The 14,203-nt window shown below is 38.9% G+C and overlaps 1 protein-coding gene across 1 annotated transcript in view; it reads left to right on the top strand.

Annotated features, from left to right (window-relative positions):
- Positions 1–3,140: 3,140 nt before the first annotated feature.
- Positions 3,141–14,203, top strand: part of LOC120225195 (R-spondin-2) — a gene marked incomplete at its 5' end in the record, with an annotated part of 55,233 nt that continues 44,170 nt past the window's right edge. The window contains 2 exons of the mRNA XM_039223453.1: positions 3,141–3,284; positions 5,469–5,657. Coding sequence (XP_039079384.1) covers positions 3,141–3,284; positions 5,469–5,657 — 333 coding nt within the window. The remainder of the gene's footprint in view (positions 3,285–5,468; positions 5,658–14,203) is intronic.

The raw sequence follows: 14,203 nt of genomic DNA, 5'->3' as shown, positions 1-14,203 counted from the left end.
CCCTATGTTTTTTTCAAGCCCTGCTATTAATTTTACCATTATTATTCTAAAGTCTTGTTCAGTTATGCTGCTGATATCTGTTTTGAGCAGTTCATTAGCTGTCATTTCTTCTTGGAGTTTCTTTGGAGGAGAGCTCTTTCATTTCATCATTTTAGTTACCTCTCTGGCTCTTGTTAGTTTTAAAATCCTGTTATGCTCTCTGCACCTATGAGTGCTGCTGTATCCAAGATGACTCTTTGACTGTCCAGGGCCTATCCTTTCAGAGAGTGTTTTTTGAATGGTATCTCTTGGTCTTTCTTGTTGGGCCCTTGGTTATTTTATTTTTCTATTCATAGTGATATTTGGGACTCTCCACCTTGTGTACTCTGGCTTGTTTCTTGAGGTAGCCCTGGAAAAGAAAACAGACAAACACACACGGTGCAGGAACACACAGATGCAGAGACTAATTCAACTAACATGCAAACCGAGAGGGAAAACGTAAAAGTTAAGAGAAAAGATTGAGGAGGGAGGGCAAATAATAGAGAGTATAAAATACATGAAAGGGTCAAAAAGGGGAAAAGAAAAGGAAAAAAGAAGAAAACCAATGGACAAAGAACGGTTTAAAGCATGTAACCAGATTTCTCAGCTAGTTAAATAGCCATGTGTATGCAGTGCTGGTTGAAGAGCATAGAGAAAGAGAGAGAAGACAGGATGGGGATGAGGTAAAATTGGAAATAGAATGAATAGGCAGAAGGGATAAGAAGCTTTTTTCAAAGAGCTAAAGGGTAGAATATGGTTGTATAGGTGAGAGAAGGATGCTGGTATTATCCAGAGAGACTGTATAGTCCAATTACTCCTGAGAGAACAGATGAAAACGTCGGTAGGTGTAGAATTTACATCTACAGAATGGACTCGTGATTGTTTAAGCAAGCCGGTGACTGGTAACTGGAGTTAATCAGGTCAGTGTTCTGGGGGAAAAGAAAAGAGAAAAAAAAAAAGGGAGGAGGGCACCTCTCAGGCAGGGATGGGCGTGGCGTGATCCAATGCCTCAGGCGGGAGCTCTGCCTCGGCGGTTGTGGGGAGGAGAGTGGCGGTGCTCCAGTCCCTTCTTGAACCAAGCGCTGCACCTCGCTCTTTTGGGCGTGTAAACTCTCCGTGCCGGGGGGCGCCGCCGAAGTTGGTTGCACTCTTCAACCCAGGCCAGTCCCAGTCTCCTAATCCCAGTCAGCGCGCCCCGCTGAAAGTGCCTTAGACACAGCGTCCCAGGCAACCCCCTCGGGCAATTCCAGGCCCCCTGCCGAGCTCTGGGGTTAGAGTCAGAATCGCTGCTTCTGTCTCTGGGTCGGGCCGGCGAGCATGCGCGGGGGCTTGTCTGCCAGGTGCGCAGAGCCCGCTGGAGTGAGGAAAACCGGGTCCCTCTATGTTTAGTCACCCGAAACACGAACTCGTGGGCAAATCTCCCAGTTTTTAGCTCTCTGCCTTCCCTCTCAAGTCCCAGCCAGCCAGGAGCGCCGACGCCCAGTGTCCGCGCACGGGGCTCTTTCAGGGGCCCCAGCTGCCCGGGAGGACAATGGCGGCAGGCGCGCCGCTACTCTGAAGCCCAGCCGCCAGGAGCAGCACAAAGCAGCAGTCTGTGCGCTCAGCCCCTCGGGGACCATTTGGCGTGAGGGGACCTGACGTGCAGGTATTTGGTGCTCAGGGTGTTTCTATGCCCCGGGCGGAGCTTTTTTCCTCGAGTGGAGGTTTCTTCCCCGAGCGGAGGTTTTTCTGTTTCGGACTCTTTTTTCCCTCTCACTCCCCGTAGAGGGTAGAGGGGGATCGCCTCCGACCCTGGAGTCTCCGATCCCGGCCCGATTTTATCTTCCCCAGTTCGCACTCATGTTAGAAGGCTCTCTCAGTGGATTCTGCATCCTTTTTCTCCCAATCTCTCAGGTTTCGTAAGGTTTCCAATGGCTTCAGATCTTTTCTGTGTGATGTATGGGCGCGAGTGCAAGTACGGAGCTCCTTACTCCTCCGCCATCTTGCCCCTCCCCCTGGAAGAGTAGAGTCTGTTTATTTTCACCTGTGTAAGCCACTTATCTCTAGTCCAGATGTTACTGGTCTACCAGGGAATCTGACCTAGAATACTAGTTTATAAATTAGTTCTTTTTACACTTTGTTGTAATGTGTGTGGTTTAGTGGGAAAAATACAGGTTTCTAATCTCCTGTTGCTTCTGTGTGCAGACTGCCTATTATGAGCCAGTCAATTTGCATATGCTATTACAAATCTCCACAGTAATAGTCTTGAAGGTCAGTGATGTCCCTGTTTTATACAGAAGGAAATAGACACTCAGAGCCCTTTAAGTTTTTTGCCCAGAGAGCCGCTACGAGGAGAGCTGGGATTCAAACCCAGAAATAGCAGACCTAACAGCACTTCTTTTTAACAAACTGTTCCTAGTGAAATTCTGTTAGTATGTTATAGAGAAAAGAATACAGATTTAGAAGGCAATCAGTTTGGGGGCCTTTCAGAACCAACTCAGGTACTATTAGCTGTGTGACTTCCTCTTTCTTCATCTCAAGTTCCTTTTTTGCAAACTAGGGATACTAGTGCTCACATTATAGGATTATTATAAAGACTAAATGGAAATGCATGTAAGGTCTTTGGTGCATTGTAGGTTTTCAAACTACCCCTCCAAGTTAAGACCCCTTCTGCTGAAAGTAAATGTCAGCACTGACTAGCATTAAAGAGAATTTTAATTAACTATCCTGAAAACAGAAGATACTGATTAGAGAATTCCCATTGTGTTTTTTTATTGTAGGTCTTTTGAAGAGTAGAACAGATTTCAATCCCAGCAGCAATGTAATTTGTAGTGGGCGTGTTTTCTTTTTCTTTTTAATCCTTTATTTTAATCTCATTTCGAGTTGCAAAATTTTCTGAAGGGTCTTATTCTGCCTATGGCCCTAGGCTGGAATTTTCTCTTAGCCTATTGATGTGGTGAGCTGTTGGAAGAGGTAGGAGTGATTTAGAATGAGATGGCATTAGGAAACAAATGAGTTGAACACATATTTTTCTGACCACTAGAATTTCGATTGAGCTAACCGGTAAATTTGTGAGTTTTATTTGCAAAACAAGTAAAGTTCTTTGACTGAAACTTTCTTTTTCTCTTTAAAATTGTTTTTAGGATGCAGAATAGAAAACTGTGATTCTTGCTTTAGCAAAGACTTTTGTACCAAGTGCAAAGTAGGCTTTTATTTGCATAGAGGCCGTTGCTTTGATGAATGTCCAGATGGTTTTTCACCATTAGATGAAACCATGGAATGTGTGGGTGAGTAGTTTTTCATGTAACTTTCTAATGTCAACTTTTATTTTAACACCTGTTCCTTGAAAAAATGATGCATGCTGGATATATTCAACCTAAAAACAAATTGGTTCTCTTGTTAATGAGAACTGAAAATTATTTAAGTTCTTTGCTGCCTTGCTGAATTTTTTTAGGCATCATAACATTGGTAGTCTCACATTAAATCTTACTACAAAATTTGCTAGTCATACATTGGCTAGATTCAACTACTTAAACGGTGGTATGTTTTTATCATCCGTAATACATACATAGATTAGAAGTTGTAAAAAGCAAAATTTCAAGCAGTACCGTGAACTATTCTATCACTTTTAATGTATCTTTTAAAACATGTTTTAAGGTTTATTTTTGAGAGAGAGAGAGAGAGTGCGCGAGCAAGCATGAATGGGGGAGGGGCAGAGAGAGAGGAAGACACAGAATCTGAAACAGGCTCCAGGCTCTAAGCTGTCAGTACAGAGCCCAGTGTGGGGCTTGAACTCACAAACTGTGAGATCCTGACCTGAGCTGAAGTCAGACGCTTAACTGACTGAGCCATCCAGGTGCCCCACTTTTTAATGTACCTTAATTATGGAGCTTCCCATTTAGCCATTTAAAAAGTTGAAAAGAAAAATTTTGTGCAAAATGTTTTGTCAATTATTTGCTGCATGTTGGAAAGTATATTTAAACTATGTTACTTTTTACTCAATTTAGATATCTAGAATGTATAATTTAATATATACTGCTCATGAAAAATAGTACACATTTAAAAAATGTTACACTTTTTGAGTGTTTGAAAAACACTTAGATATTTTTATACAGCTGGTTGGAATGTAAAGATCTGTGAGTACCTACATTTTGATGGATGCCTAATCTAATGAATCTAATCTCCAGGTGTAGCAGCATCACCACCCACCCTGGATTTTGACATGTTATACATGTGATAGGATTTATAACAGATTTGTATATTAAGTGAGGCTTTCCATCCCCTTAAAATGGAAACTTAAAAAAATGAGAACTTTATTTCTGCAGAAATATTTTTGAAATAGTCTGTAATGATCTATTTGAAGACCTACAGAGAACACATTCAAATAACGGGATTTTGAGGAAATGTGTACTAATATTTCTGTTTACGTGTGGGTTAATATGTCCATACAAGTGATAACCTATTTTTAAAAAGGCAGGTCATCAGAAGAGAATATTCAGAATGTTGAATTTGCTTTTGGGAGGCAAGACCCACACCCATTGCAAATGTTCAGTGGAAACTCTTATGAAAACCTTAAATATAAAAATATACAAATAGAGCCCTATGTACTTCCCTGAATAAAAACTCTTAAATAGCTTTGAAAAATCTAAGCATAACCACTATGCCTGCTGAGATCTGAAATGCCAAAATACTGTGTGGACTCGGGGACTTAGTCGTCCTCTGCTACTGCAAAGGGGCTTTTGCACGGTGAATTCCTTGAGGAGTTTAACTTTGCATATTTTTATCCTTTTATTCCCCACCCTAGGTGTTTGGAGGGTAGCCTGTGTCTCCACTATATGAATTTACAAAAGGAGATACTAAAAGCTTTTACATAAAAACCTACATTTTCAAATATCTGACCATACTTGCTTATAGTAATATAGAGCACCAGTTTAGGGAATGAGAGATACAGACAGTGGTTTCTAGACACCTATTGAAAGAATTTTGATACTTAGAAGATGCAAAAACAAACTCCCTATTCTTTTCACAGAGTACTGGCTTCCGCAATAAAAACCAGCACACTTATAAATTTCTGTGGGGGCATTTAGAATTAACCTGTAAAATTTTGTCTTCTGTCATAATTGGAAAAGAGGATTTTTTTCTATTGGTTTTGGCTATTGAATCTTTTAAAGACTCTATGTTTCAGAGTCCTTAGAATGGACCAATGGCATTCCTTTAAAAAATGAACCCAGACAAATACAAAGTAAAACTTTTTAAATTAGTTATGTGGCAGACCCTTGATGTAGATGAAAGTAACCCTATGGTTCAAAATATTAAAGTGCCCGAAAGGGGAATACAGGTCTTTGTGGGCTGTAAAACTTAATTTATCTGAAGGGGGTGTGGAGAAACACAACAATATAAGTTGGACAGTGGAGCAAATCGACACCAAATTGTTATTTGTGTTCGTATTTTTTCTCTTTTTTCTTTATTAGAAGGATGTGAAGTTGGTCATTGGAGTGAATGGGGAACTTGTAGCAGAAATAATCGCACATGTGGATTTAAATGGGGTCTGGAAACCAGAACACGGCAAATTGTTAAAAAGCCAGCAAAGGACACGATACCCTGTCCAACCATTGCTGAATCCAGGAGATGTAAGATGGCCATGAGGCATTGTCCGGGAGGTGAGTTTAGAGAATTAATGATGATGGCCTCTGTGCTTTCTGACTTCTCTTCTTCCCTAGCCGTCTTCCCTCTTCATAGAAGAAACCCAATAATATTACTGGTGACAGGGTAAACTGTACACAGTATTTAATAAGAGACAAATGCTTAAATTGTGAAGAACATAAAGTGAATATTTCACTTTCATGATACCTTGAAAATGATTTAGTAGACTACATGACAAATGAACTTTCTAAAATGAGAGTTCTAGAAAAGTGTGTGTGTGTGTATGTGTGTGTGTGTTGCTGATGTGTCATAAAAGTGGGTTCTGATGAAAGCAGGCCTTGGCAGATGTTGCTCTGAGGGAAGTGGCCAACTTTCAGTTGAGAAGAGTTTAGATTAGGAGGGTTTATGAAATCTGTAAAATCATCTGGATCATTACTAGTTGAAGATGACAACTTAAAATAAACTTGCCCAAACACTGGGAGGAATAAATATTGTCTTAATGTTACCACAATTAGCCGGTTCCTTTTGTTTGGATAATAATTTGTAGAAAACAGCTACTGGTATGTGTGTGTTTATTCATGTCTTTGTAGTAATTTTGCTGATTTGCGGTAATTATTCTGTAATAACAGGATTAGGCCCATTTACAAATGAGGAGAAGTGTACACAGCTCAGGTGCTGGCTGAAGCTGAGTCAGGACGTTGAAATGCAGTTTTTAGTGATGTCACTGTGATTCTTAAAGCATAATCGCTTGTTACGATTTATTTTATCACCAGCGGATGCTACATTGCCAGAGATGAAGTGGGGATTTTTCTAGTGCACAAAATAGAAAAGCAAAAAAAAAAAAAAAAAAAAAAATGGTGTTTGGAAAACTGCCCTTGAAAATAATCAAAATGCTTGTTTGCCTCTATTCTTGCTCTTGGTACATAGCTTTTCAGCCTTTAGCCCCTGTTATTGGTATGTAGCTTTTCAGCTCTGTGGCTATAGCCCAGAAAGAGAATATACATCTGCTTACATGGATTTATATTCCTATTATGCTTCCTCACAGAGAGGTCTATGATCCATGGAGGAAGACAAAACTTTTAAGACTTGAAGACTCCAGTCGGCTTTTGAGAACTATTAGATCCAGATTCAGAAGCTCCTATTAGGAAGGCGGATTTTCCTCTTGAATTACTTTTGCTTTCCTTTGCTGGGGCTTCGAAACAAAGTTTTTTTGGGTCTGCTTTTCACTAACAAGGATGGTTTTGTTCAGTTCAACTGAGTATTTTTCAGTCAAAATAAAAGAAAATATTTTCTTACAAAACTAATAAGCCACTTCTTGGATAGCTGAGAGCATTTAACCTGCAACCTTGTGCCTAAAAACAAACCCGATGTATTCAGGTATTGGAAATAAAGACTTTCTTTGTTGTATATTGTTTATGTAACTACCCCCCACCATCCCTCTTCCAGCAACGTGGTCCCCCAATTGTGGTTTACGTTAATAGCAAAAATTAACCTGAAAATGCTCCTATAACAAACATGCTTATGTGTAAGAGGAACCGGCACATTCCCCTCCCCTCTGAAATGATTTTGACCTAGTCCTGGTCTGGCTTGAGAATTTTGTAGATAACAGCTACATTGTTAACCTATACTGTTTATTGCATTTTTATATTTTTTGCTTCCAGCAATACTAAATAGAATATAACCTGACACTATCAGGAGCTAAAATTATGTCAGAACATACATTTATGTATCATCTGCTAATAAGCTCTTTTTGACCAGTGAACCAGTAATGAACTTGGATTTAATTCCAATTTAGGTTGTACCAAGTATTAGTTATTAGGAGAGAGCAGCTATCACTCTAACCCTGCATCTACATTTTCGGTTTGATAAATTCAATATTTATCTAACCTTTAAAGTTAGGAGGTTTGAAAAGTTGTATTAGAATTTGTTTTACGGTTTAGTATTTTATAAAAAGAACTAAAGTAGAACTGATGATAGAAATTGAAGATTACTTTCCAATAAAAAGCTTCTGTTTACAAATGTAGGAAATGAAAAGTAGAAAATTAATTTTGTAACTTGAGCTCCAATTGATAAAAATTGGCATAACTTCCAGTGAAGTAACCCACCTTGCCTCAGGTGAGAGAGGGAAAAGTTCCTTTTTCTCAGTAGGTCATGGTCATTAATGGAAGAATGGAGAAGAAAACCACTTTATCCCATTTTACATCTTGACTTGATTTCAGTGATCTGCTTTGACAAACCATGCAAAAATGTAAGTCATAATCAGGTTGGGAATACAGGCATTTTTTTCAGATCTTTTCAACATATGTATGGATTTCTCTCCTGTTGGAGCCAATCTTAACCTGATTGCACACAAATGCAGCCTTAACCTCCTTCACACTAAAGCACTGGCACATTAAAATCAGCTGCTTTTGATTACTGGAAGGCAGAAGTTAGAGGTCAGCAAAATGGAATAGTCACTAAGTGTATAAGATATTATATTGAGATCTATTAGAAATGAGAGCACAAATGAACAGAAGATAAAAAAACAGTGTAATATTTTAGTCTAATTTTTCTTAATTGCATGCTTATTTGACTTTCTTAAAAAAAAAGAATATCTGGAAATATCTTAAGTCATGGATTGATTTACCCTTTACGTTACTCAGTGTTCGCCCCCCAACTTCTCTGATTAGTTGAGTTTTTGAGCTTTCCTGACACTCATTCTTTGGGACTCTGGTCCGGTTATCACGGGATCTGGGTCTCTGCACCCTGTCAACTCATTAACTCTGTGACCCCTGGCAAGTCACTTAACCTCTCTTGGCCTCTATTTTCTCATTTGTAAATTAGGGGTATCGGGGTGGGCAGTTTCGAAGATCCAGTCCACTTCTAAAATCCAGTGATTCTAAGATGAATCACCCACAGATATGGGCAAGTTCTGTGGTCATCTTGTAAGTCCAAGAGTGTTGTTCATGCCCAAAGACTGAGCCTTCCAGTAGCTGTAGCGTGCATTTGCCAAGCCCTTCCACATCAGGCAGATTTTCACCCTCCTCCTGCCTCTTCACAGGTAGTCAACCATCCAAGACTAAGTGAGACTCTTTAAATCTGCACATGACCTGTGGTTTAGCAAAGACAGCAGGAGGATGGAGAAAAAAAAAAAAAGAGGGGATCATAAAAGACCATGGTATAAAGAGGTAAACAGAGAGCAAGAAAAGAACAACGAATGTAGGAAACAAGTGCAAGAAAGAAAGGTCTACTTAGAAATGAAGAGCCTATTCATTACAGATACTGTAATGACTGTAGGGACTAGTTTATATTATTAATTATATTATTATATAATATATATATTTATTATAATATATATAATATATTATTATTATATTATTAATACATAGCCTGGAGCTTCAAATGAAAGGGATTTCAAGTCTCCCCATGTGCATTAAATAATGTTATTCGAAAAATATAAACATGCTGTTATCATATATTTAAGGGACAAATGGAAGAATAGAGTCATGGTGCTAAGGTGTGGAGTTGAAAGACGTTCAGTGCAGGGGAAGCTGTTACTTGGGTGACTGTAGTCTTCAGGATTGGCCAACATAACCTCAACCTGAGATAATCTGTCCCACATGTATGGCACTCCTTGTTATTTTGTAAGGTCCTATGACAACTAACTTTAATTTATCAGGTATTATTGAACACCACTATGTACCAGTCACTTGTCTAGGCATGATATTGCTCAGAGTCCTTACAGAACCTTTTCTAGCGGGAATCATGGCAATCAAGAAGTAAGTGGATGAATGCATCATTTCACGTGGAGACAGAGACCAACAAGAAACACAAAGCAGGATAATGAACTAGAGAAAGATTGAGAATAAGAGTGTATTATTTTATATATGATATTCAGGGAAATTGAGGGAGTAATATTTGATCAGAGACCTGAATGAAGGAGACTTTAAGAGCTAAGGAAGGATCTTTTTAGCTATTGACACAATGGCTGTGATTGCCCTTGATTCTCCCACAGTATATTGGGGAAGAGGAAGGAACTGCGATCCAGGGAGACTGACTGGTTCATGGTGATACATGGCAAGTTTCTAGTGGTAGGGCCAGGACTTGGACCAATGTTTTGCTGCCTGGGAAACCCAAGTTTTCCTTGTTCCTTACAATAAAGATCAAAGATAAAGCTATGGTTGTCTATCAAAGAAGCCAACTTTAAACTATTTCTCCCCCAACCCTGACACATCATCTTAGTTTTGCTCTACAAATACTTTAAAAAAAAATCTGACACCCTGCCATTACTAACCCTTTCTAATATCTTCCAACTTGAAATAGTGTGAAGGATACTCCAAGAGTCATTTTGTGAATTCCAAGTACTAAACTACTGGTTTTGCTTTGATTTGCCCACCCCTACAAAGACCCTCTTCTTTAATTTTAATGTCATTGGTCCTTAGTTTGTTGGGGACAAATGTGTGACTTCCAGATTATTCTTTCTATCTTAGTGTGTTTGAGTCACCCTCAAGGCCAGTCTCTAAGGGTGCCTTGTGTTGAGCCATGCTCAGCATCTCCTGGGCTTCCTCACTTTCGGGGGGAAGGTCTGGGGAACTGAGTCCACCCTCACATTTCAGGCTCTGTGCCCAGCATTGCTTTGCACTTTCTGAACCAGTCAAGCATATCAGACTTGATAAAATAATTTAGGTGTGGCTCTGACAGACATTTACAGCTTTCTGTCTCTTTGGCTTGTGGCTGCCTCCACTCACTGTGCAGCACTTAATAGTACATTTTGATGTATTTTTTAAGCCCTCATCATATTTTCCCAGAACTGTGCTAACCTTTAAAAGTAACTACTATATAATATTTCAAATTGAAAATAACTCATTCCTCTCATGACATATTAATCGACCTTCATCTTTTTTTAAGTGGCTTTTAACTTGATAGGAAACAAAAGAAAATAGTATTTAGCAACTCAGAAACTTAATCTCCGTAAACATCTACTTTTTAAAAGGCAACAGTAATAAGACCTCTGTAATCTTTGTTTTCTGTATATAAGCTGACAGCAACATGTGCCCTAGGTATTAGATAATAGAACTAAAGATGGTTGTGGAGTGTGATGGATTAAACTGAGAGCAGGAAGTAAGCACATTTGCAGTAGGATAGGGTCAAGAAAATACGCTTTAGACGTATGTTCTTTATTTTTCTACATTTTGTTTACATTTGAGTTGCAATTCACGTGGTCTGTTTTATACACGCCAACCTCAAGCATAGTTTGGAAGAGAGTGAAGAAGAGAAAAACCTTTTCCTCTGAAACTTTCCGAGTTGTCAGGAATGTAGGTCCTGAATTTATGATATGAAGAAGAGGGCTTTCTGGTTGCCTTTGTGTTTGCTATGCTAAATACCTTTCTTAGTCACTTTAAATTAGGCATATTGTACTCTTTCCCAGGTACTCTGGATACATGGCAGCTAATTGTAATATGCTATAGAGATTATAAACTGGGACAGTCACAACCTTTTAAATGCTAATGTCTAATTATACAAAATTGACATTTAACAAAGGTCCATCTGTCTTTGCAGAAACATTTCTGCATTTCTCTTAGTAGCTAAAGTGTCCATAATTCCTGCACAGGTTGTCAGAACAACGAGTCTTTAGGCAGCATCCTGTGACATGACCCCTCCATCTTTATTCCCTTCCCTATCACTTTTTAGTATTTTAAATTTGTTTCCTGGAAATTGGATAGGGTTTTGTGTTTTAGCAGTGATTTCTTTGAGACTTGCTAATTGTCACATTTCTGATGGTAAGGGTCTTAAGGCCATGGGGGAACAGAGAAGTGGCTCTGATGCGGCTTGGGGAATGATAAAAACTCAAGAAGGCAAAGCTAAGTACGGTCTTGGACACATAGAAGTCCGAGGGTGTGCAAAGCACCAACAACATGGATTCTGAGGGAAAAACTAGAAGACCAGCTCTTCTGCCAGTTTCATTTCTAGCCTGACTTGGTGCCAGCCTTGCCTGCCTGAGGGGCCCCAGAGTGAGGGAATGCAAGATGCCCCACCATTGTGCCACTCTCTACCACGTCCCATCTGGGATCTCTCCTGGCCTCATTTAATTACAGTGAGGAGCAACATGTACTAGTCTCTTTTATGGGCACTTGTAAAAAGGATTTCTCAACTATACGTGTCACTAAAGGCCTGATATTTTATGCGCAACAAGGCAAGGACAGGAAAATTCCAAAGGGGCCTTTGTCCTGCACAGCAGCAAGCTACTCTGATCTTAATGTAAAATATATAAAGCAATTTTTACAACACTCTAAAATAAAAAACAACTTTAATAGGACACACATGGTGTCGGGTAAATTTTCCCCTCCTTCTAGGGGACATTTTTTTCTTCCTTAGGAGATAAGAAAGCCTGAAGTATAAATCCCCTCATGGTTTATTAGAACAACTTATTTTCCTCATCAGACACCTCTCTAGGATCTTTAAATGGTGTTGATAAAAATGGTGCAGGCGGTTTGCTCACTGAGATTTCCTGTAAATGCAGATCCAGCTACTGGCCTGACCTAGAGCTGCTGTTGTGGATACCGTCCAGGATCAGGAGGCAGAAAGAAAACATTTTAATGGAAATAATGACGGAGTTTTACTAAAATCTCAGCATGACTCATGTTGTCATCATACAGAAGTGGTTAAGATGATACAATTATTCTGTGCAATAGAGTGGGGCAGAAAGTTTCAGGTGGCAGGAGTTATTACCATTTATTTAGAATAAACATGTAAAGGCAGTAGGTTTTGCTTTACAACTGACCTGTTTATATAATACTTGGGCCTACTGTTTCTGTGCGTCAGTGTTATTTTCTTCTCTTTTGAGGACTTTGGAAACTAGGAGTAAAGTATTTGAACTTGGATAGTCAAGAGACATTGAATGATTGATGTTATGCCCTTATGTCCATTAGTCCAATGATTTAATAATAATGTAAAAAGATACTTAATAACATGCTAAAACAAAACAAAATTTAAAGATCAGAACTAGGACAAACTTGGGGCACCAGGGTGGCTCAGTCCGTTAAGTGTCCGACTTCTGCTCAGGTCATGATCTCACAGTTCGTGGGTTCGAGCCCCGCATCGGTTCATGCTGGCAGCTCAGAGCCTGGAGCCTCTTTCAGATTCTGTGTCTCCCTCTCTCTACCCCTCCGCCACTCATGCTCTGTCCCTCTTTGTCTCAAAAATAAACTATAAAAAAAATTTAAAAAAACTAGGACAAACTTAAACGCTCAGACCGATAAATAAACTATATGAATACCTGTTGGTTGAAATAATTGAGCCAAAATTTGACCTTGGGTTTCCTACCCAAGGCAAAGGGGAAAGGTAGATATGATTTTTTAAATCTGAATTTCAAATAAATGACTAATTACAAAATACAGTATCAATTAACTAATAGCTCTTGATGGGAAAAATTAGTGTACATATATGTATATTCACAGAACATTACATAAACATGCATATATGTCTGTGAATGTATACGTATATACACATATCTATCTGCACAAACATGAGTACTCATTCCAATTTCAGACATAGGAAAGTGTGTGCCTGTGTATGGAAGGGAAGGGAGCTACATCATGGAATTAAGGAAATTAATGATTATTACAGAAAACATTTCAGTTCCATAGGGAGATAAACACTAAGCAGATTTCTCAAATGAGGAATCATATCCAGAGCAATGAACAGTATGGTGGACCGTATCTTTACCAATATACAAATCGCAAGAATGAATTTTCAGAAGATAGAAGGCAGCTTGGGAGTGTTTATTCCTCAATGTAAGCTGAGGTGTAATCCATGAAAGTTGACTGTCTGGAGGCCTGGGTGATATGGAATCAGGATTTTGTGACTTACTAGTTGTATTTGAGTACAATAGTCCAGTAGGTTCTTTTAGTGAATAGTGAACACATCTAGAGCTTTGTGTAAGAGAATCTAGAAAATGTGCATTTGTATTGAGAGTCAGTTACCCTTTGAACTTGTCAATTACTGTAACTGTGGTGTCTTTTTTATATAACATGTTCTTAAGTAAGATCAGGAGTTACATTATTTAGATGCAGAGTCATTTCTGGTGATTATCTCAAGCCTTGTACTAATATTTGAATGACCTTGTCAGACTTCCCAAGGCTGACCTTCAATTATTTTAATCTGTCAAAACTATTTGGTATGAGAGAACTACATAGATTTTGAGTAAATGCTTACTGAGTGTAACTGACTTTATTAAAATATGTTGCAAGGTGACTTCTAATTTCTCGTTTGAGCCTACTTCCACGTATAATTCAGGTACCAGGTGTTGGAGCTGAGTTTCCAACACAACCCATGATTTTTACATTGCCATATCTTTAAGTTAATTAAATCAATTATTCAAACATCTGTTAACACCTGTGTTCTAAAGAAACAGGCATACTGTGATACAGATGAGTTTATAGTCTCCATAAGGAACAAGAAAATGCACATTGCAAAATAAGAAAAGAAACAAAGTTGAGTTTGTAAATCTAAGTATCGTTACAGGCTGTGATGTTCTAGAAATTACCATCTTTAGCTGTTGTGGCCAGGAAATGCTCCTTGAAGA

This window comes from Hyaena hyaena, unplaced genomic scaffold, assembly GCF_003009895.1.
Source record: "Hyaena hyaena isolate Hyena2069 unplaced genomic scaffold, ASM300989v1 scaffold_1353, whole genome shotgun sequence".
Taxonomy (NCBI): domain Eukaryota; kingdom Metazoa; phylum Chordata; class Mammalia; order Carnivora; family Hyaenidae; genus Hyaena; species Hyaena hyaena.
Note: the sequence above shows the minus strand (reverse complement) of the source record. Positions and strands in the feature narration are given on the sequence as shown.